Source organism: Diceros bicornis, chromosome 18 (genome assembly GCF_020826845.1).
Source record: "Diceros bicornis minor isolate mBicDic1 chromosome 18, mDicBic1.mat.cur, whole genome shotgun sequence".
NCBI lineage: Eukaryota > Metazoa > Chordata > Mammalia > Perissodactyla > Rhinocerotidae > Diceros > Diceros bicornis.
This window is the reverse complement of record NC_080757.1, coordinates 53,828,473-53,853,098: the sequence shown is the minus strand read 5'-3', so window position 1 is coordinate 53,853,098 and position 24,626 is coordinate 53,828,473. Positions and strand designations below refer to the sequence as shown.

Sequence of the window (24,626 nt, the reverse complement as noted above, 5' to 3'; positions counted from 1 at the left end):
AATTTCCCCAAAGATGTGCATGTGTAGTTTAAGATCAGGTTGTTCTACAGGACTTATAACAAAAAACAGCAGTCTGCTGACCTTCCCCACCCCTGATTCCTATTTCTCAGAGATAAGCATGAACGGCCATTTGAGCTGTTTCTTCAGCTTTTTGTTTCCATATTTCTCAACCGCATGCTTACTCTGCCATTTCTCACTATTTCAACTTTAAACTTATCTAATGACTTCCTGGTGTGGAAGATGAGGATTTGGTTCTCTTATTCCCACCTGCGTCCTACACTATAGATAACACTGTGTTTTTTAGGTTAGTTCAATAGACACAGCTTAATAGTAGAATATTATTCAGCCATAAAAAGGAATGAAGTTCTGACACATGCTACAACATGGATGAACTTGAAAAGCGTTATGCTAAGTGAAATAATGCAGACGCAAAGGGACAAATATTGTATGATTCCATTTATGTGACATATCTAGAGTAGGCAAATTCATAGAGACAGAGACAGATTGGAGGTTACCAGGAGCTGGGGGAGGGGAGGGGAGAACAAGGAGTTAGTGCTTAATGGTTATAGAGTTTCTGTTTGGAGTGTTGAAAAAGTTTTGGAAATAGTGGTGATGGTTGCACAACGTTATGAATGTAATCGATGCCACTGAATTGTATAGACTTTAAAATGGCAAATTTTGTTATATATGTTTTACCACGATAAATAAGCAAATTAATAAACAAATAAAAAACAGCTTACATTGTTAAGACTGTAAATATTATTCATTTATTTCCTTTCTTGTGTAATTTTTGTGGTTTCCAGAGTTAGCAAAGGTCTAATTTTTGTCCTTTGCCTACTTTTGGGTATCACTCGTTAATTGGCCAGTAGTCTCCCACCCGGAAGTGAAATCTCTCCTCCGCACATTCAGACCTATCAGGGCTCTGCAGTTTGCTCTTCCCGGGAGCCCTCCAGACCTCTTCCCGTCAGGCACTTGTTTTGCAGGTTGTTGAACTGTTGCTCCCGACATCCTCCTTCACCACCAACCCGGGGATTCCCCTCATTTCTCTCCCCTGTCATCGACTTTCTTGTTTTACTCCCTCATACGGTGAAGACACATCCTTGAGTGTCTTCCTGAGAAAGGGTGCCGGAGAGGCAAGGTCTTCAGGTGGCTTCCCTGGAAGCAGAGCCTGACATGGGGACTCCTGCACAAGGAATTTCTAGAAGACATCCTCTAGGAGAAGCTGGCTGGGCAGTGGGAGATGGATGGGGCCGGGGAAGAAGCTGAACTGAGACGCTGGGTGCTCCCGTTCGGCACGGAGACTTTTACTTTTTCTTCCTGTTTCCAGTGTGGTACCCAACCTTTAGCTGACGGGGGTCCCTGAGTGTCTGGTGGGACAATTGCTTGGCCGCGTGACGTACGGGAAGAATCTGGGGTCTGAAGGCTTCTTACCCAGGCTTTCCGCCAGTGCTCTTTATTGGCCCATCTGCATTCCCATTTCCAGTGGCTCCAGGGCCCTCCACCCATCCCTGGGCTGTTCTGGGGTTCTGTGGGGTGAACCACCTCTCTCTGAGTCCCTTCCACTGGGCTGAGGTGTCAGCCTTCTCAGGTGTCTGCCAGTCATGACCTGCTCCTCGACCTGCCCCTCTCTTCTAGCTTCCAAAACGCTGTGGCTGCCACCGCCCCCCCCCCCCCTTCTGTCTTTGTGGTTGAGGTCTTCGCATCCCTTTCCTTTCACTCTACAGGAATTTGGGAGAGAGCAGCTTGTGTTCGATCGGCCACATTTAACTAGAACATCCTAATTTTGTGATACTCCAAAATGGACTAGGGATTTATACATTAGCACAGTAAACATTGCTATTGCAAACATTGTCAACATAGAAAATTATATTTGGAGGGAAATTACTCTCTGATTAGATGTGCTGAGTAGGTGAGTAGGTGACGTTGTGAATATTATTGTTTTTAAAGAATTTCAAACATCTAAGAGATGGAGTATAGCTCTGGGATTAAGAGCATGGCTTGGGTTTCAAATCCCGAGTCTGTCGTTTCTAACTGGGTGTTGCTGGGTGACTTACTCCACCTCTCTGAACCACAGGTTTCAAGGAAGTAAGGTGTGCAGGCATGCAGTCCACTCTGACTGCCACGAGTAGTGCAGCCCCAGGCCAGTTGCTTTGCTGACCCCACAAAGCAAACTATGGGTGCTCTTGGCTTCATGTCTTTGCTGGCACAGCTTATGCTCCTCAGCTGGAATGACCCCCTCAATCTTCTCTCAGGCCTTAGTAACTGTTACTATTAATTTTTAATAAACTCTTTGTTTTGGAAGTATTTTAAATTTTCAGAAAAGTTACAAAAGCAGCACAGGGAATTTCCATATACCCTTCACCAGTTTCCCCTAATGTGAACATCTTGCATAACCACAGTACATTTGTCAAAGCTGAGAAACTAACATTGGTACATTACCATTACCCAAAGTCCAGACTTTATTTGGATTTCACCAGTTTTCCCACTGATGTCCTTCTTCTGTTCCAGGATCCAATCCAGGAAACATGTTGCATGTAGAGTGTTCTTGTTTTCAAGTATAGTCCACGAGAGGGGAACGTGTGCCTTTAACTCAGAGCCGTAGACTGAAAGTATAATATACGTAGCTTTGTTTTGAAACCCTCAGTTTTAGCTATGCTGCTTGGAGGGGATTATATTTTGAGCCACATAGTTGCTTGTTTCCCTACCTCTAAGGCAGTCATGGGCTATTAATGGGTTTCAGTTTGTGAGGTCTGATATGTCTTGCAGAGGAAAACGTTTAACAAGATCATTATCACTGTTTATTAGCTGCCAAATATTTCCTGGTGCTGGGTTTTCTTGGAGTAGCTTATATCACAGTAGCGGGGAATGTCCATGGGATTGATTACATTTGGTTATTGCTAAAGCTGATCCATCCCAGGCTGTGGTTCTTGGATGCTTTGCCTGATGATAAGGAAGACAGCAACTTAAACATTGTCTTTACTCTGTAGCTCTTAGAATTTCTTAAAAGACTCTGGGTCAATGTGGGGGTGAAGGATGGTACTGACTTGATCTGGGGATGGGACAGTCAGCTTTGGATGGCATTAGCTTGCTCTGGGGCTTTGGGAAAGCCACTGAATCTCTTTGGGTCTCAGTTTTTCCATCTGTTAAATGAAGCTTTTGGACTAGGTAGCCTCCTAAAGTCCCTTTCAGCTCCTTTTCTTTTTTTTTTTTTTGCTGGGAAAGAGTCGTCCTGAGCTAACATCTGTTGCCAATCTTCCTCTTTTGTTCCCCCTTCCCAAAGCCCCAGTACATAGCTGTACATTCCAGCTGTAGATCCTTCTGGTTCTTCCATGTGGGCTGCCACCGTAGCATGGCCATTGACAGACGAGTGGTGTGGTTCTGTGCCCAGGAACCGAACCTGGGCCGCTGAAGTGGAGTGCGCCGAACTTCAACCACTAGGCCATCAGGGCTGGCTCCCTTTCAGCTCTCAAGAGTGCAGATCTATCAGTAGACCCTGTTCAGTGGATGATCCACTGCGCGGAGCGCGCAGTTAACCGCTAAGCCACAGGGCCGGCCCCGCCCCATATAATTCTTAAAACAACTTTGTTATATAGTATCATTGCCCCCATGTTAGTTTTTCTAAATGGAGCGGCAGAGAGCTTAGGTTATTTGCCGAGGGCTACCTAATTAGTAAGTGGCAGAGCCAAGATTCAAACTCGGCCTTGATTCTAAATCCTGCATTTTCCTGTCCATTATATACGTGGACTCAGGCAAAGGGTTTAGGATGCTTGGAAGAAAGGGCGGGAGTAATGGGTCTTGATGTTTTGGCATTTTCACAGATGGAAGTGGTTGGGCCAAGGCAAGGGTGTGTGCAGGCTTCAGCACACAGCCGGGGGGCAGTAGTCTAAGACAGGGTTCTAAGAGTTGGTTAGGACAAGCTCAACTTTTTTTTCTAAATTGAGGTAAAATTCACATAAGATTAACAATTTTACAGTGTACAATTCAGTGGCATTTAGTACGTCCACAATGTTTGCTTGCATCCATCACCTCTATCTAGTTGCCAATATTTTCATCATCCCCAAAGGAAACCCTGTACCCATCAAGCAGTCACTCTCCATTCCCTGCTCCCACCATCCCCTGTCAATCACTAATCTCACTAATCTGTCTTCTATCTCTGGATATTTCATATAATATGTGACCTTTTGTGTCTGCCTTCTTTTTTTTTTTTTGGTGAGGAAGTTTAGCCCTGAGCTAACATCTGTTGCTATCCTCCTCTTTTTGCTGAGGAAGATTGGCCCTGGGCTAACATCCGTGCCCATCTTCCTCTATTTTATATGTGGGATGCCCGCCATAGCATGGCTTGATAGTGGTGCATGGGTCCGCAGCTGGGATCTGAACCACGGACCCTAGGCCACTGAAGCGGAGTGCGCAAACTCAACCAGTATGCCACCAGGCCAGCCCCTGTGTCTGGCTGCTTTTGCTTAGCGTGTTTTTGAGGTCCATCCATGTTGTAGCATATATCAGTACTTCATTCCTTTTCATGGCTGAAAAATATTCCATTGAATGGAATATTTTGTTTCTCCATTCGTCTGTGAGTGGATATTTGGGCTGTTTCCATCTCTTGTTGATTATGAACAAGATCAAGATCAATTTTTTTTTTTTTTTTTTTTTGCTAAGGAAGATTGTCCCTGAGCTAACATCTGTGCCCATCTTGCTCTACTTTATATGTGGGACACCTGCCACAATGTGGCTTGATAAATGGTGTGGAGGTCCGCACCTGGGATCCAAACCTGCAAACCCTGGGCCGCCGAAGCAGAGCATGTGAACTTAACCACTACGCCACCAGCATGGCCCCAAGATCAATTTTTTAATTAACTCAAGTCATGCGTTCATTCACTTGTCAATGTGTAGAGATGGAAGTTGAAGTCATGATAGTGGCTGAGATACCAAGGGAAGCGTGTGAAGAAGAAGGAAGCCAAGGCAGATTCCACCTTGGACATGGGAAGAAGAGAAGAGTACATACAGCTTCTCAAACGTCAGCTTGCCTGAAGATCACTTGGTTCAACGTTCAGGTTTCTGAGTCCTGCAGTAGACCTACCAAACCAACCAAGGACTGAAGTTAGACATTCCGTCCATTTTTTTGTTTATTTCCTCCTTGGCTCTTTTTTTTTTTTTGAGGAAGATTGGCCCTGTGCTAACATCTGTTGCCAATCTTCCTCTTTTTTCTTTTTTCTCCCCAAAGCCCCAGTACATAGTTGTGTATCATAGTTGTACAGCTGTAGCTCTTTTATATGGGATGCCGCCCCAGCATGGCTTGATAAGTGGTGAGGATGTCCATGCAGAGGATCCGAACTGGAAAACCGCGGGCCGCCGAAGTGGAAAGCGTGAACCTAACCGCTATGCCACTGGGCCAACCCCTCCTCCTTAGCCCTTTTGCAGGAGTTGTTGTTATTGAAATGCTCACTCCCTTGAGCAAAACAATTGGACTGCTTTTGTCTTAGCAACATCTAGCTTGGAGGATGGGCTCCACACACTTTCCCATGGGCTCAATTGATCGATTGTGCTTTTCATTTTCTTTTGGGGAAGAAAGGCAAAAAGGACTTTGGGGGTACAGTGAGGCCCCTGCCACGTGTGATGAAACCTGATTGTGCCTTCCTTTTATAGACAAAGGCGGGGAAGAGGGAGGTACCGGTGGTCGGCTACTCATGGTTACAACTGATGTCTTCAGGGCTGACGCTGTCTGCCCAATTTTTGCTTGTATAGGCATGGTTGCAGCTGCAAGAGGACTTTTGGTATCTTCCATCTGGGGTCATGAAGGGACTGGCTGGCAAGGATTTGCCTTTGGAGCCCATCCCTGGAGTCTTGGGCCCAGTGCTCACCTCCTCCTCCTAGGTGCCTCTTTCTCCAGGCTCTGCTTCTTACGGGTAATTGAGGGCTAATCAGATACACTGCTTCCTGCTTCTGTATCAGCTAGTTAATATGTTACTACACCCAGATTAAAAAATGCCTAACAGTTAAAGGAGCTTTGCTGGTGTTGAGAGTTTCAGGCAAGCCACCTATGTTGGGAGATTATTAAAAAAAAGAAGGCTTATCGTATAATCCAGTAATCATACTCCCTGGTATTTACCCAAATGAATTGAGAGTTATGTCCACACAAAAACCTGCACAGGGATGTCTGTAGCAGCCTTATTCATAATTGCCAAAACCTGGAAGCAGTCAATATGTTGTCCTTCAATAGATGAATTGATAAATAAACGGTGGTACATCCAGACAATAAGTCAGCCCTGGTAGTCTAGTGGTTAAGATGCGGTGCTGTCACCGCTGAGGCTCATGTTCATTTCCCGGTCAGGGAACCACACCACCCGTCTGTCAGTTGTCATACTGTGGCAGCTGTGTGTGGCTGTGTTACTGAAAGCTATGCCACCGGTATCTCAAATACCAGCAGGGTCACCCATGGTGGACAGGCTTCAGTGGAGCTTCCAGACTAAGACAGACTAGGAAGAAGGACCTGGCTACGCACTTCCAAAAAAATTGGCCATGAAAACCCTATGAATAGCACTAGAGCATTGTCTGATATAGGCCAGAAGGTGAGAAGATGGTGCAGAAAGCCCGGGCAGGGTTCCGCTCTGCTGTGCACAGGGTGCTAGGAGTCGGAATCGACTCCGTGGCACTAACAACGAAATAGAATGAACACCACCAAGAGTGATCTTTAATGTGGACCTTGGATGTTAGTGGTGTGTCATGTAGATTCATCAAATGTACCTCTGTGGTGTAGGATGTAGAGAGTGGGGAGGTTGTGCATGTATGGGACAGGGAGTATGTGGGAATTCTCTATACTCTCTGCTCAATTTTGCTGTGAACCTAAAACTGCTTTAAAAAATAAAATTAAAAAAAAGTAACATATACAGGGCTGGCCCCATGGCGTAGTGGTTAAGTTCGCATGCTCTGCTTTGGCAGCCTGGGGTTCACAGGTTCGGATTCTGGGCACAGACCTACGTACTGCTCATCAAGCTGTGCTGTGGCAGCATCCCACATACAAAATAGAGGAAGATTGGCACAGATGTTAGCTCAGGGCCAATCTTCCTCACCAAAAAAAAAAAAAAAAAGTAACGTGTGCCTTTATGTGCTGTATTAGTTTCCTGTTGCTGCTGTAACAAACTACCACAAATTTAGTGGCTTAAAACAACACAAATATATTATCTTGGTACTGGAGGTCAGAAGTCCAAAGTGGTTTTAACTGGGATAAAATCAAGGTGTCAGCAGGGCTGGGCTCATTCTGGAGGCTCTAGAGGAGAATCTGTTTCCTTGCCTTTTCCAGCTTCTAGAGGCCACCTGCATTCCTTGGCTTATGACCTTTTCCCATCTTCAAGCCAGCAGCATAGCATCTTCTAGTCTCTCTCTCTGACTATGACTTTTGGTTTTGTCATCACATCTTCTCTCTAACTGACCCTTCTCCCTCTTACAAAAAAGACCCTTATGATGACATTGGCCTCACCCAGATCATCCAGGATAATCTCCCTATCTCAAGATCTTTAACTTAATCATAGCTGCAGAGTCCGTTTTGCCATGTGAGGTGACATATTCACAGGTTTTGGGGATTAGAATGTGGTCATCTTTGAGGAAGAGGTCGTTATTTTATCTACCACATATGTCCTCTAAATAACTTTTCTTTGGGCCCTTACTGTCATTTCAGACAGTCAACCCAATACCGTTTCAGGTTTGTTCTTTGATCGTTATCTGGTTTATGTAGGAGGCAGAGAGGCTGATGAGGAGAAGAAATGAAGGAAATCCAGTTGGGTCCTGGATTTGACTGGAAGGATAAAGAACAGTGATCCTCAAGGAGGGTGCCCACCTGAATTGTCTGGGATGCTTTACCATTTCAAGCATCCCAGATTCTGGCAAACCCTCCCCTGAGAGGCACATCTCTTCTGTCCCACCTTGCATCACTTGTCCATGAGAACATTGTGTATTTCCACATGTAGGGGCAGAAAAAAGTTGGCACCCAGGGGCGCAGAGGGATGAGAAGGAGCTTTGACAGAAGAGGTTGGACTTTGTATTGAGAAGCAGTTGGGGAGCCGAGGCTGGGGAAGTACCCCAAGTGACACTGAAAAAGATGGGACGTGGGGAGGGATTGGAGGATGAGATGAGTGGCCTTACCTGGATCATGTGGTTTTAGCGTCGTTGACAGTGGGACTATATGGGAGGCCCTGAAACATGCAAAGAGAGAGGTTGCTGGACAAGTCTGTGCCTCTGTGCAGCTCCTCTCTGGTGGGGAGTTGACCATGAATGGCAGCTACCAAGGGCTGTTGAATTCTAAAGCTAGTGAGACAACAGCCTGGGAAAGAGATTAGGCCATGGCGTAGAGATGGAGCCCACAGGCTTCCTTTGATGGTCTCCTGGAGCTGAACTGATAAGACATTTTCCTTCTTTCTGGGAGTTTGTGAGGCAGATGCAGTTTTCTATGGGCGGCACTAGGACTTCTGCTGGGAGAATTGAGCCCAGCGCGAGTGACTATGTGTGAATGATGGTTGGCAGAAGGGAAATCACTTTCTGCATGGATTTGTTCTTTATTGTTGCTTTTGTAATACCTGGTGCTGTCACTCTGAATGTTATTTTGGAGATGGATGATGCAGATGTTTTGTTTAAGGCAAAGCATAATTAAGTCATTTTTGGAAACCCATTCAGCATTTGACATGTCAGTGATGACTGTCCTATGGTTATGATGGGGAGTGGGTGTACTCTAGCAAGAAAATGTCATGGCCTCTATGAGAGTAAATGACCGTGGATGAGTGTTTAATTCAGTCAACACTGGAGAACCTTTTATCGAATTGACCTCCCTGAGATTTGAGTCCAGATTCGTTTTTCTCTTTTCACTCGTGTTTTTCCCCTCATTGAGATGATTATGGTCCTACTTGCTCAGTTCCCTGCAACTGCCACTTTTTGGCTTTGTGACCTTGAGCAAATTTTCTTATTACTTTGAGATTCAATTTCTTTATCTACAAATAGCAATAGAAAACAACACCTGCCTCCCAGGGTTGTTGTGATGATAAAATAAGATATCAAATGTGAAGGTTGGTCCCTGGAAACAGTAGGCGATTGATTAAAATATTAGTTCCCTTCTTTGTTTTTAGAGATAAGAAAATTGACAAGACTCATGGTTGCCTTCAAATATTTCAAAGGCTGTCAGGTATCACAGAGCAAAGGCACATTCTTTAGTGCTCCAGAGAGCAGACCTAGAGCTGATAGGTAAAATGGGAAGGAGACAAATTTCAGCTCAACATGAGGAAGAACTTTGTGATAATTAGAGCTATCTTATAATGCAGTGGAGCATCTCAAGTAGTGAGCAACTTGTCCTGGAAGTATTCAATTAGGACAGAATTTCTTCTTTCTTTTTTTTTTTTTGTGAGGAAGATCAGCCCTGAGCTAACATCCATGCTAATCCTCCTCTTTTTGCTGAGGAACACTGGCTCTGAGCTAACATCCACTCCCAGTCCTCCTCCTTTTTTCCCCCAAAGCCCCAGTAGATAGTTGTAGGTCATAGTTGCACATCCTTCTAGTTGCTGTATGTGGGACGCAGCCTCAGCATGGCTGGAGAAGCAGTGTGTCGGTGCGCGCCCGGGATCTGAACCCAGGCCGCCAGTAGCGGAGCATGTACACTTAACTGCTAAGCCACGGGGCAGCCCTAGGACAGAATTTCTCAACAGTATTCTTGACATTTGGGGCCAGATAATTCTTTTTTGTGAGGAGCTGTGCATTGTAGGATGTTTACCAGCATCTCTGGCCGCTACTCACTAGATGCTAGTAGCAACCCTCCTCCTGTCCTCCTGCCCCTAGTATGACAACTAAAAATGTCTCCAGATGTTGCCAAATGTCCCCTAGAGGGCAAAATTGCCACAGGTTAAGAATCACTGAATTAGAGGCTAGGTGACAGCAAACTAGACTCCATCCTCCCGAGGTCCACTCCATTCTACGCCAAATTGAGTTCTTACAACATTAGTCCCAGGGATTCTGATGGTGGCTTTTTGGTTTGGGATAGAACCTACCACTGAGGATTAAAGGCCTCATACATGTGAAGTTGTGGGGTTCAGTTTGAGCCATAGAGAGCAACTGAAGTCCCCACTTGCAAGGCCTTCTGTGGATGATTTAATGGCTTGTTGCTCATTGTGGTTTTGCAGGTCATGTTAGCAGCTTCCTACTGGTCTCTCCTGGCCCCCGCGGTTGAGATGGCCACGTCCTCTGGGGGCTTTGGTGCCTTTGCCTTCTTCCCTGTGGCTGTTGGCTTCACGCTTGGAGCCGCGTTCGTCTACTTGGCTGACCTCCTGATGCCTCACCTGGTGAGTACCACTCTGCTTTGGGCTCTCGTGTCAGGATATGTCCAGCTCTGTGCCATAGATTTACTTCTGTTCAAACTTGATATACCCGTTAATGTCTCTGTTAAGTAGCCAGTGATATTGAAACAGATATTTCAAGCCATGTAGGGCTTTTACCTAGAGGAATTGAATTGCGACATTTTTCCTAAAAGAAAATAAGCTCTTGGCAATATGACTAAGCATCCCCTTAGTTACATTTTGGTAAGTTCAGATTTTAAATGTCAGGTTTTATTATAAATAGAGAGAGCAGCTGATGCTGTGCTGTGCCACACTGAGTATACGAGCAGACTTGGAAACTGGGAGAAGTGAGTGACCGTGGTCATGGTCTTGACCCTTAAAGAGCTTGTGATGTCACCAGAGAGATGACAACACACCCAACTACAGCGTGAGACCATTGACAAAGCATCACACCACAAGGGCTTATTAATAGGAGGATGAGATGGGAGGACTGGGCAGCCTGGTCCTGGGTTTGAGCTCACGTTTGCCAGTTACTGGTTGTGTGTCCCTTCTCTCTAGTTTCTTCCTATAACTTGAGGCTAACTCCCCTGAGGGGCTGCAAAGTCAAAATAAAAAGGCACCAGAATTGGGGGCAAGCCACAGATTTTAGGCTTTCATACTTAAATAGGGCTGGTGGGTTGGGTTTGGGAACGATGCAGGTGTCTGCTTTCAGAGAAGCATGATACGAACTACAGCCTGAAGTCTCGCTCTGGTCACTGAACAGAGTCAAGGTCAGGTCCTGAGTTCATAACCGAGCTGCATGGGCTAGAAAGGGGTTGTTCGCTTGTGCTACTGTCAGTAGACGGAGGTCAATGTCAATAAGAAGGCAGTGCAAGCCATGCAGCCTTACCAGATGCTGTGTCCTGACAAGTCCTCGAGGTGGGCAGAAGCCCCCTGTAAGCCCTGAGCTGCTGCTTGAATTCTTTGCTCACCAGAAAGGGAGGAGGCACAGGAGGGATCATATGGGGGAGAACGGGGTCAAAGGACATTTCTTCTGTTGGATCATGGCACGCAAGGACTGGTCAGGTTCGCTGGAGTCAACTGGACATGTACCCCAGGGGGTAGGCCGATGTTCTCTTCCCTGCCTGCCTGCCTTCTTTCTTGCCTTAAATTCCCTACTGGAGAAAGAGAAGGAAGAATTCCTAGGAACTTGGCTTAGTCATGTCACAGAAGGACCAGCCTCTGGACCAGACAGCTGGATGTGATGGTTGGATGGAGAGCCATGACGTTGTCTAGGAGGAAAGACCATGTGTCGTTTTTTATTTTTTACCAAGAGCTTGAATGGCGGTGTCAGTTTCTGCCCGCTGGGCCCGAGCTTCCTTGCTGTGGAATACATCTGCTGGTAATAGCTTCGAGAGGTCCTCAATGTGGGCTGCCGTATTCTGCTCTCAAATCCACCCTGGTCAGGTGTGAAGTTGCTGTTGGGATGTATTCTACTCGCCCTGGCCGGAAGATCTTGCAGCCAGTGGCCTTAATTGTGAACAGCAGACAGGGGGCTGGCTCTGCACAGCCCCTGCTGGGTCTCGTTCTGCCCTTCCCACCTGGGCCCACTGGGCTTCTGAGGCAGTATCTTGCAGAGGGCTCTTTGCAATCATGATGGGTCACCACTTCTTGGTGCTGGGGGCAGGGAGGGGCAGTCAGGAGTATTTGATCAGCTGTCCGAAGGTAAGGGCTTTCTCTGGGCAGTGTAAATAGTCCTTGGCCAATTTGTACTGTGTAGCAAATACTGTTTTTTTTAAACCTTTTGCTTCATGTTTGTTCTAGTATATGCTTTGAATGTGGAGAAGATCTCAGGGGAAAGTCTTGGATAGACTACACAGAAAATTAGGAATGGTTTGGTAGTGTCAGGTAAACATCTAGGGAGAGAATGAAAGGGTTCGGAAATGGGCCTGATAACCATTAACACCCAGAACCTTGCTAGTTGGCGGAAAGATCAGCCTGGCAGTAAACAACTGTTCTAGGACATTTTAAAAGAAATTAATTCTTACTGTCACTGTGAGAAGGGGAATTTGTCTTGGAAGCTCTTATAAATAGATAAGAATTATTTATAATTGCTGCCGTCACTGAATACAAATGTTGCCGTAAGAGTGGTGCCTGGAAACAGTCTGTCCACCATCGCTCTGAGCCAGGCTGAAGGTTTCCCTTGGTTTCACTCTTAATTTGCTTCCCACACCCAGAAAGGGCAGCAGCTGGGATCTATGGAAGGTGCTTCCTGGAGTCTGAGTTAATGGGTTTTGATCCTGAGTCTGTGTGGCTGTCCAGCATTGATTGAGCACTCACAGGGAATGTATTGAGGGGAGGGGGGGTCTAGAATTTGGTTTCAGAATGCTCACTGCTCTTGGAGTTTATGAGCCTGTGGCTTCTGAGGCTGTGGGGAGTTCTATAGGAAAATTCAGCTTGAGACCTTTTCAGTTTCCAGTTCATTCACCTTGTGACAAAGCCCCACTGTTCAGCAGATGGCCCAGGAACAGAATGAAGTCATTAGAGCAAAAGGCTTTGGCTGCAGCAACGATGGAGGGGCTCTCATCCTGCAGAATAGACCCTGGGATAAAAGGGGTGCCTGCCTGCAGAGAACTCCAGGACCTCCTTTCTGTCCTATGGGACAGTGCATGGAGTTCAACCAGTGAGAGGAAGTGAGTCAGTGTCCCTGTCATCTCATCTGGAGAAAGGAGCCCGTGCAGGAGTCTGGTGAGGGCAGAAATGTGGTTGGAGGGGTTCTGCAGCAGTGCCCTGACTCGAGCCCTTCCCATGACCATTCAAGCACAGGTTCCACTGCCTGCCAACATCAGAGTCACCCGCCCTGGTTATATTTATGTATTCAGAACATGAAGGGCAGCAAGACTCTTGGGTTGGTGGGAAGGAAATGGTTAACTGACTCTGTTCTCTAACTCCACTTCCATTCACTCAGCCTTTCAGATTTATTTGTCCCCCTTTTGGAGCCGAAGCAAAATATTGCTCATGAAAAGGATTTTATTCATAACAGCCTGTCAGGTTGAAGCCACTGTGGCTTTGTTAACTTCAGATGCATCGAATCGCTCTCTGAACTGGGTATTTATTTTCATTTATTTATCTGGGAATAAAGGAGGGAAGGCTCATGCAGTAACTATTAACAGGAAATACACTGACAGGGATTTACAGAGACTTTGCCAAATGGTGTCTTAATGAAAGGGGAAAGGAGGCAGGGGCAGGCAAGGAAGGTGCAATCTGCTGGCCTGGGAAGAGGTCTGGCAAAAGGATGGATGATGGGGAACTCGGTTGGGCCAGCCCAAGCTCAGCGTTACCCTTAAGATGGCCCTAGGGAGAAATGGAATGGACCTTGAACAGCTGTTGGGAGATATTGACATTCTTATGATCTTTGCAGTTTTGCTTCTATCTGAAGTTAAGAGTGGCAGTAGGTGGGAAGCCTTCACCTATAGTTTAAAGCAGACATTTTCTGCTGGTGGGTAGAGGGGTAGGGTGGGGGAGAAGGAGGTGTATGTCTCCAAGGCCTCATGTCCTCTTTAGTCCCATTTGTATTACATCAACACAATACAAACATCTCATTATAAAATTTAAAAAAAATTTATGTGAAAGTCCCTTCCTGCTACGGACTGTGTCCCCCTGCCTCCCCCAAATTCATGTGTTGAAACCTAATCCCTAATGCAACAGTATTTGGAGGTAGGGACTTCTGGAGATGATCCCTCATGAATGGGATTAGTGCCTTTATAAGAGGGACCCCCTAGAGTTCCCTCACCCTTTCCCTTCTGCTGCGTGAGGACACATAAATACCATCTATGAACCAGGGAGCTAGCTCTCATCAGATACTGAATCTGCTGGGGCTTTGATGTTGGACTTCAAGCGTCCAAAACTGTGAGAAAGAAATGTCTGTTGTTTATAAGTCACCCAGTCTATGGTGATTATGGTAATTTGTTGTAGCAGCCCGAACTGACTAAGACACTCCTCTATTCCTGTCATCTCCCCAGACCAACCAGACAATCATTGTTGTCAGTTTAGTGGGTATCCTTCCAGATTTTTTCTCTTTTTTTGTTTTCTTTAAGATAACGAATTATGTTGTCTCTTTTAAATATTGAAATATGAACATCCACATTCTCTTGTATTGTTCAAGTATGCTTTAAATCAACTCTATAGCAATATGAAGCCTGACTCCATTTAGATCTCCTTTCTCTTATTTATGTGCAGGCATACATTTTTACATTTTTACACAGCTGGAATCAGTCTGTGCATTCTCTTGTGTGTTATTTTTAAAATCGAAATGATTTTTATCTGCATCATTTTAATACCTATGTAGCATCCTCCCATCTTAGTGTAGTTTGCCCAACAGTTTCCCCATCGTTGAGTAGTTAGGTTGCTCCGTGCTTTTACATATGTATGTATGTGCATCTGGAAATACAATTCTGTTTTGTGTTTTCTGAGAAACAAATGGTAACATGCTGTCTGTGTTGTTGCACTTGCTTTTTTCGGCTTGCTTTCCATCTTGGCAGTCTTCTCTCTGGGAGATGTGAGCTCCCCACCCCCTCCCTTCCCTCTCTTGGATTTGACATCTTGAGGAGGCTGCCCAAGGACCGCAGGGGGAAGGAAAGGTGGTGGGAATCTGACTGTCTGCCGCTCTCCTATCTGCGAGAGCATGGCTGATAATCCTGCCCAGACAGGCTCCCGGGCAGGGAGATTAGCAAGCAGTCTGGCTACTGCTTTCTTCTGAGGTCCCTCCTTAATTTACCTGTGTCCCCAATTCTGTTCAGTTTCTTTTAGTTTTCTCTGTGATGGCAAAGAAGATGCCTTTGCTGAAAACTTAAATGAGTAGTATGTGCACGTACTTTCACACGCACCCAACTTGTGCTGGTGTCAGTATTGGTTGGCTGGAGTTGCTATGAGGGGCCACATAGGACAACTGTCTGGAAGTGACAGGTGTCGTAGGAGGCGATTATTCCCGCCCCCCCGAGGGGTGTTTGCATGTTTTTCTCTCCTTCATAGATTTTCTCCATCTTTAACATTCTGATTGTACTTGACAAAAGCATACCTTACAGAGAAAAGGAGAGAGAGAGAGAAATGGCAATATCTTGCAGAAAACAAAAACGAGAAATTGCAGTGGCATCCACCTGAGAGTCTATAGCAGAAGCCTGATATTGTCAGACAAGCCCAGCTAACTTGATAGTGAAAATTGGCCTCGGCCTCAGTCTTAGTATTCTCTTTCTTATACTTTGTTGAAGTTTGAGGTATGCGATTCGAGATACCGTTAAGGTGCATCCTGGCGTTGATCGATTGTTGAATTTTGACTGGGCTGGAGAGAGTGTGGGAGCATGACTCTGCCCTCAGCAGAGGCTGGGGCATGGGGATGGATTGGCAGCTCTGTTATCTGTGCAGCCCGGTCAAAGAGGGTTTTGCAAACGGGCCTTTTGCTTAACTATCTGCACATCTGTATTCATTTCCTAGGGCTGTCATAACAGAATACCACAGACTGGGTGGCTTAAACAGCAGAAATATATTTCCTCACAGTTCTGGAGGCCAGAAGTCAAAGATCAAGGTGTTGGCAGGTTCAGTTTCTTCCCAGTTCTCTCTCCTTGACTTGCAGATGCTGTCTTCTCCCCGTGTCCTCACGAGGTCTTCCCTCTGTGCGGGCGCATCCCTGGTGTCTCTCTGTGTGTCCAAATTCCCTCTTCTTATAAGGACACCAGTCAGATGGGATTAGGGCCCACCCTAATGTTCTCATTTTAACTCAGCCACCTCTCTAAAGGCCCCATCTCCAAAGGCAGTTAAATTCTGAGTACTGGGGGTTAGGATTTCAACATATGAATTTTGGGGGAGGGCACAATTCAGCCCATAACAACATCTTCTAGGTTTCTTTTGATGTTTATGGTACTAGGATTGAAAGGGGACTCAGGTGGAGATCGCTCATCCTGTGGATATCATTGGAGGCCATCAGTTTAGGCACTGGGTGTTCTGAACAAGGGCTGCAGTTCTCCTGGCACCTGAACTGGGCTGACTGGGCATACCCTGAGGGGCAAGGCATGCTACCAAATACACAACGCTAATTAATACTTTAGTTTCTTTGTTTTTAAATGTTTTTCACAATACAGGTTGAACACGTGTTTTATTTTGTGAGGAAGATCAGCCCTGAGCTAACATCCATATGCCAATCCTCCTCTTTTTGCTGAGGAAGACCGGCCCTGAGCTAACATCTATTGCCAATCCTCCTCCTTTTTTTCCCCTTTTTCTCCCCAAAGCCCCAGTAGATAGTTGTATGTCGTAGTTGCACATCCTTCTAGTTGCTGTATGTGGGACACCCCCTCAGCATGGCCGGAGAAGCGGTGTGTCGGTGCGCGCCCGGGATCCAAACCCGGGCTGCCAGTAGCAGAGCGTGCGCACTTAACCGCTAAGCCATAGGGCCGGCCCCAATACTTGAGTTTCTAGTGGAGCAAACCCGTGAGCTTGCCAGCACTGGAAGCAATGACTGATGAGTCCTGGCTGGGGAGCGTTGCACAAAGCTTGTCGTTTAGAGGGACTCCTTGACAAAAGAGATGGTTGAGTCTTGTGTGAAGCAGACGGGATATTTCATCGCACTGGGGCCTCCTGGCACACTGAGGCGGCAGACCCTTCACAATGTGATATTTGGAGAGAGTGGTATTCAGGCCTCCTGGGTCCCAAGCACCCATTTCTAAGATGTAGCTAGAAGCCACGGTTGAAGTTGTTTCTTTTGCCTTTATATGCTTTCTGCAGCCTCCTGTGAGGAGCCTCACTCCTTTTAGGAAGATGCTCAGGTGTTGCTTTGGTCCCGTTGGCAGGCAGAGGAGTTAAAAAGGGGGTGGAGGCAACCTCCTAGTGTGGTGAGCTTGCTGGTTCTTGGAGAGAACAGCGGGTTGAACCCTTCCACGTGCTTGCAGGGAACGTTTAGCTGCTGGGAATGCAAATCATGATCTCCCTCTCCTCCCCTCCATGTGCTCTCTTTGTTTTCTAGGGCTGGTGGGGAATACTGCTCTACCCATTTCTCTGCCTGTGTGTGTTAGCTGTGCACACCATCCTGGCTCGTGGAGGCTGCAGGAAGAATGTCTGTGGCTTTGCAGCCAGTGGCACAGAGCATCAGAGAGTGCCTGCTTTCTGGTTTTTGACCAGAGTTCATAAACTGCTTCTGTTGGTGGTGTGTATTCCCAGAGTACCCTCAGTGAGTCTGTCATGAACACACACACATGCACATGCAGCGCACATGTGCACATGCGTGTACTCGTGTACACACACACACACACACTCACGGAAGCTGCCACTTCAGTACAGGTTGGCTTGCTGAAGGGGACTCCCCAAGCACTGAATGGTTCTTGTTATTGTAAAAAGTGTCTTCCTTGCCATCTGTTGAGCTAGGCAAGATGTTTATGAGTAATATCCAGAAGCCACCATGGAAATTTATTGAACCAGTGGATGGTTGGCAAAGACCATCTACAGGCTGGACAGCTAAAGGAATCTTAACTCTTTCCTCCCAAAGGTGCTGGGGTATGTCTGTCTGGCTCACAATGCGATGGATCAGGAGGTGTGTTAGGAGGGAGGGGGGGTGTGGTGGAGGTGGGAAGGAGCAGGGAGGTTGCCTTTGGTGCTTTCTTCCTGGCCGGATCCCTAGGTAGGTGCCTGATGCATCAGTGCCAACAGAGCAGGTCCTAGCTGTGCCCCTGTTGTCCATCTCCTCTCAGATTGTGGTGCTGGTGGTGATAATGTTGATGGCAGGTCCCAACGCTGGGGAATCAGAGTCCCAGGGAAGGTAGAGTTCTGGTATCAGAGAAGAAAAGAGGAGTGAAGCGTGGGGACAGAGATGTGGTTTGGCTAATTCTTAGAGAGGAGTCAGATTAAAGCCACTGGAAAAACTAAAACATTATTCTCTTCCATATTGAGCCCTGGGGATAAATGACAGTGGACACATCAGTGATAGTAGTATATGGCACCTCCTTCTGAAAATGGCAGAGGGCAGCCCTGTGTCTGCTGTCCAGGTGGAGGCGAAGGGATTTTCATCCCTGTGTCTCAGAAGCACACTGTTTCTCGAAATCACAGCCAGTTCCCTTTGGAGCCTCCTTTTTCCAATTACATGGGTGAGCAGTAGGAGGACTTACCTTGACTCGAGCAAGACGGAGCTGTTCTGAATTTAATGCAAAAACCAAGAGATAATTATAAACGCGATGGCAGTGGTGAACTGCTCAGAACACTGTCCCTCCAGCGTTTGTCAGACTCTCTCCTGCTTACCCTATGGGATGTGGTTTGGGTTCCTTCCCCAGAAAGCTTCCCTGACTCGCCCCATGTCTTGGTTCCATTTTGTACTTCTCCCATCCTGGCCCTTCTCTTCCCTGTGCTGTCATTACCTGTGGACTTGATCACTTGTTGCCTGAAGGCAGGGGCCTGGGCAGGGACAGGTCTGCTCTGGTCTCCCCTGTGTCCTCTACACCAGCACAGCCCCTGGCGCATAGTAGGTCTTCAGGAGGTATTTGATGAATGAATGAATGAGTGAGTGAATGAATGGAGATGTTGGGACGATCAAATGAGATCATCTTTATGAAAACCCCTTACAGCTTCTAAGTTGAAAGTGCTTAACACCTGTGAGTTATTTTCTGGAAGCAGATCCGTGACCTTTGCAATTGACCACTTTTTGGCACTACGGACGTGAGGCACAGATAATTAAACATGCAGGCGAAAAATAGAAAAACTTAACCTGAAATTTGAATCTGTTATGATTTTTCATGCTGTATTTAATTTCTTAATTATGTTTGCCTAAGAAGCTCAAGATTTATACTGCCATTTAGAATAAGCATTTTCTGAGCAATGCGATCAGGAAGTGTGTTAGGTGGAAGGTGGGGTGGGATGCAGCTGGGAAGGAGCAGGGAGGTTGCCGTTGGTGCTTTAGAAAAATACTGACACCTGAACCTCCCTCTGGAGGTTCTGATTCATCATGTCCAGGGTGGGGCCTAGGTTTCTGAAACAAAACATCCCCACAAAGGCTGTGATGTTCAGCCAAGGTTGGTGACCGCCGACTGAAGGCTACTTATAACCCGCTTTTGTTCAGGTGCTGTTTTTTGGATGATTCACTGCAATTCAAGTACCTTTCACTTTCCCTTTGAAGCCAAGTCTTACTCTTGCAAAAGGCTCAGAAAAGAAGGAAAGAAGGACTCCCTGCAAATGAGTGAGGGACAGTCCCAAGATGAAAAGGGGGAAAGGATCTGGCTCCATGGTTGCAAACTTCAGAGCACACCAGAATTACCTGGGAGACTTAAAAAATGCAGATGCCGGAGGCCCACCCCAGATCCAATGACTTAACAAGCTCTTGGGATAACACCCAGGCACCTGCATTTTAAACTAGGTCTGTAGGGGATTTTGATGCTCCCCGAAGTAAGAAAATCACAGAACAGTGCAGAAAGGCGCATGCAATGCTGGAGGAGTCTGGGAAACTGTGGTATCTGAGGGACATTTACAGAAAACGTGCTCCAAGACCTTCCTGTATGCCATGGTCTCCTTAAGAAGTTTATTTTTTATTGAAATTAAATTCATGTAATATAAAATTAACCATTTTAAAGTGAACAATTCAGTGACATTTAGTACATTAACAATTTTGTGCAACCAATACTGCTATCTAGTTCTAAAACATTTTCGTCGCCCCCAGACGAAACCCTGTACCCGTTAAGCAGTCGCTCTGCATTCCTCCCTCAACCCCTGCCCCTGGCAACCACTAGTTCACATTCTGTTTCTATGGATTTACCTATTCTGGATATTTCCTACAAATGCAATCACACAATATGGGACCTTTTCTGTCTGGTTTATTTCACTCAGCATAGTGTTTTCAAGGTTCATCCACATTGTAGCATGTGTCAGAACTTCATTCCTTCTTATGTCTGAACAATATTCCATTGTATGCGTATAGTGTGTTGTTCTGTCATCCACTTATGGGCATTGGGTTGTTTCCGAAACCTTTTGGCTATTGTGAATAGTGTTGCTGTGAACATGGGTGTACACTGTTCGAACACCCATTCTGAATTCTTTTGGGTATATATCATAAAAGGTTTTCCTTTTCCAACTGTTAAGTCAGGTCAACCTAGGTGGACAGCCAGGCTGGTGGCTCAGCTGACCCACAGTTAGCTGGGGTAACATGGTAAAGCCCTCTGAAGCTCAGCTCTGTATAAGGAGTGCCCAGGAGGACAGTTGGGCCATTAACAGGGCCAGTGGGAGGGGAGGTCTGGAGGGGGCTGGTCGGGGCAGTGCGGTTCAGTTTGACTGTGCCTTCAGGCTAGCTTGGGTTTTAAGTGCCTTTACTTTGCATGGTTACAGCGGAAACAGTGAGAATAATCTTATTAAAAATACATTTCTGACCATGTCACTCCCCATCCGAAATCTTTTGATATCTCCCCTTCAGGTCCAAGCCATTTTCTTTATCTGTTTTCTTTTTCATTTAATATGAACTTACTTCAGGGCTCTCCTCCGGGTGCCTCCCTGCCTCCTTAGCTTCAGCTCTGGCCGATCCTTCGCCACCCCCCACCAGCCACCAGCCGCTGCATCTGGTTCTCGGGACGCATGGTGCCCTTTGTCATCCTGAGCCTTTCCTCGTGTTCTTTCTCTGCCAGAAACCACTTCCCTCCTTTAGCCTTCACCTAGCCAGCTCCTGGTTCCCTTTCAGGTCCTAGCCATAGACATCCCTTCCTCGAGAAGCTGTCCTGGAGCTCTGGCCTGGGCCAGGTGCTCCTGAATCTCTGGGGCCACTGCGCTGAGCTCCTGCGTGGCAGCTGCTTCCCTGCTGGACTTAAGCTCCTTGGGGGCAGTGGCTTGGTCAGTCTTGTTTGCTCTGAGTCCCCAGCACCTGGCGCAGAGGCTGGCACAGAGAGAGGGCTCAGAAAAGGATTTGTTGGGGGAAGGAGCGAGTGTTTGTTTAAGCCTGGAACTTTATTTATCATTGAGTGCCCCAGGCCTACATCAGTGCCTGGAATGTGCTAGATGCCATGGTCCCCTCCAACAACTCCCAACATGATAAAACTTCCTCAATGTGTGAAAGGAGAATTATATATATTATGCTGTATGTATTTACATATGTGTGTGTATATGTGTATGTGCATGTATGCATTTATTTAAAAAATTTTTTTTTTTTACAAATTGAATTCTAAGTAAAGTGCCTGAGGGCAGAAGGCTTGTGTTGTGAAGAATCAGGTGGTCCAATGAGCTAGTGCAGGGTCAGCAAACTCTGTCAGGGACCAGAAAATAAGTATTGCAGGCTTTGCAGACCACATACGGTCTCTGTTGCCTCTTTAAAATCTTTTCTTTCTTTCCTTTTCTTCTCTTTTCTTTTTGACAACGCTTTAAAAATGTAAATAACATCCTTAGCTCATAGGCTGTGCAAAAACAGGGCACTGGCTAGATATGGCCCACGGGCTGTAGTTTGTAGATCCCTGATCTAGGCCAGTTGCTTTTTAAACTTTCCTTTAGTGGTCTCATGTTGTATGCCTGTCTGTGTTGCCTTTTTTCTTGATGATTAAAATTATGTATGTTAATTGCAAAAAAAAAAAAAAAAGAAAAAGAAATAGAGAGCATAGAAAAGTTTCAAGAGATAAGAAAAATCTGCTTTTAATCTCACCACATGGAAGCAACTATTTTTCATGTCTTGGAACATTTGCTGTCTGCATGTTTTCCTGTTGCTTTTTTCTGTGGATGGGAAATGTCATAGAATAACTCACAGTCGGGGAGCATGTATTGTGTGCTGGGCACTTTACGTGTGTTATCCTGTGAGGTAGGTGCTGTTGTTAGTTTTATTTTACAGTCGAGCAAACTGAGGCTCACTTGTGTGAGAACAGATGCAGAAGGAGTGGTCTCCCTAAGAAGCAAGCCCAGTGTTGCGTGGGGGGTGATCAGGGATGCGTGTGTTGAGGTGGAGCCTCTGTCACCAGCCCCTGGGTGGCTGGAAGGAGCGGAGCCCCTGTGTATAGCATAGTAGGGCAATTTGTTGTTGCAGCAAAGTGCAGCCCATCCTGGTTGATACTCTGCATCACTGAGATGTTTGGGCAGCATCAGTGCTGGTTTTGCCGTGCTATCTGGAGTCCCTTCTGTCCCTTCATTAGAGATGCCAGGGGCACTTTGGGGAGGATAGTTTTTGTTTGTTTGTGTTTCCTTATTGCTCAGCTACCCCATTTGGGCTCTATCTCTTGGGATGCAAAAGAGGAAGGAACAAAAAGAGATGCTCGTCATGGCTTTATGCTCACCATTGGATTTCGTGATGGAAGGAAAGTGTGTGCGTGGCCATGGATGCCTGTTCTCTGTGAGAGCAGAGTGTGAAGTGTCGGGTAGGGTGTGTTCCTCTCTTCCTCTACCAGAGGGGCTCCAGGTCCGTCTTGGCACATTTTCACTGTTACCACAGCCTTTCTCCTCCCCTGATTCTCCTGATAGCCTTCGTAAAAATAATTGCCTGCTTTGTCTGACACCCTGATCCTGACTTGGCTCACCCCTCCCCATTTTGCTAGAAGCTGCTTGCATGTCAAGTTTCCATATGGTAGCACAAGTGGCAGTTGGAGGAGTCCCAGGAGACTGGCTCATTGGTGATGCCCAAAGTTTCTCTGTGGCAGAGGTGCTTTAGGGCAGGACCTGTAGGTAATGAGCCTGGGGAAGTGCAAACTAATGCTGGGCCTACTTGCTGAGAGAGTTCTAATTTAGCATCACAATTAGGGGTGGAGGTGGGTTATTTATCTTATACAATGGTATTATGTTATGTGATAATATATTACGTGATGATATATGATGATATTCCATATTGGCATTATGTAATGATATAGCATTATATATTATATCTTCATTCTTTCCAACACCCTCATGCTCTCCACTCAAGTCCACATTTCTAGGTTGAGATAAAGCTTTTTTAGTGGCAACATGTCATAGTGGAACAAGCATGGGCTCTGGATCAAATTGCTCTGGATTCATAGGACTGTGTGTCTTGGGGCAGTTACTTAACTTCTCTGAGCTTCAGTATCCTTATCTGTAAAATGGATATAATTCTACTTGAGAGAGCGGACATGAGGATTAACTGAAATAATGCATATAGAGTACCTAACACATAGGCTGGCATACGGCAGGTGTTTAACAAATGTCAGTTCCCTTATATCAGGAAATGTGGAAGTTGCTGGGGATGACTTTTTGGTCATGTTTCTTACTTGCACAAGTTGTGGATTCGGGCTTAAAATATCTGTGTACGCATGTGGGTGTGAGTGTGTGTGTGTGTGTGAGAGTGGTGTGTGTGTTGAGGGGATGTGTCTATGTCTTTGTGAATGCTTGTGATCTTCAAAGGAGGAGGCCTCACTGTGATGTCTGCTGGTCTGGCCTCTGGGCTCTAGGAGGCGAGATGTCCTCTCATGGGCTGTGTGGCTATCCCATAAGCAGATGGCCCCCTTCTTTATACCACTCCCGAGGGAATGGGGTGAAAAGTTCTGCCCATAAGACTGCATCCTAGGACCACAGTCCATCTTGGCCACTTCTCCTGTGCCGTCTTTCCCTCAGAGGGGTTGTTCAAAGTGAGAATAACCAGCTGGCCAGTAAGAGACAAAAATGGCTTGACCAGGTGAGGTAGAAACCTTCAGTTATCTGGTGCCTTAACTTAAATGGCTGGATTTACTTGACTCACATAACAGGTTGCTAGTAGGCTGTCAACCTGGTTTGACACCTAGGTTGTTGCTATAGACTGAATTGTGCCTCCCCTGCCCCCCTCAAGTTCATATGTTGAAGACCTAGCCCCCAATGTGATGGTATTTAGAGAGGAGGCCTTTGGGAGATGATTAGGTTTAGATGAGGTCGTGAGACTGGGGCCCTCATGATGGGATTAGTGTCCTTATAAGAACAGACACCAGAGAGCTTGCTCTCTCTCTCTCTCTCTCTCACTGCCACGTGAGCACACTGAGAAGGCAGCCGTCTGCAAGCCAGGAAGAAGGCTCTGTTGTGTGTGTTTTTTCCACATCACTAAGCAATTCTCCACCAGCTGGTGTCCTACAATTCAGCTCAATTCTGACACTGTCTGCCTGGACATAGCATTAGATCCCACAGGTTAAGGTCTCAGTTCTACAAGACGGCCTTCCCCGACTTCAGAGGCTAATTGCAAGGCCAGGTTGTCACCTGTGCTTCTGACCAACCAGCTATATAGATCAGAGGTTCCCATGCTCCCCTCCCTCGTTTTGATTAATTTGTTAGAGTGGCTCACAGATCTCAGGAAAACAGTTTACTTACTCGATTACTGGTATATCATAAAAGGATATAGCTCGGGAACAGCCAAGTGGAAGAGATGCATAGGGCAAGGTA

The 24,626-nt window shown here is 46.3% G+C and overlaps 1 protein-coding gene across 9 annotated transcripts in view; it reads left to right on the top strand.

Moving 5' to 3' along the window:
• Positions 1–24,626, top strand: part of SLC39A11 (solute carrier family 39 member 11) — a 378,940-nt gene that overhangs the window by 55,526 nt on the left and 298,788 nt on the right. For 8 of the 9 annotated variants that reach the window (XM_058561455.1, XM_058561454.1, XM_058561464.1 and 5 more), the window contains one exon: positions 10,155–10,313. The exons of the other annotated variant lie outside the window; for it this stretch is intronic. In XM_058561455.1, the coding sequence (XP_058417438.1) occupies positions 10,155–10,313 (159 nt within the window). The remainder of the gene's footprint in view (positions 1–10,154; positions 10,314–24,626) is intronic. 9 annotated transcript variants of the gene reach the window in all.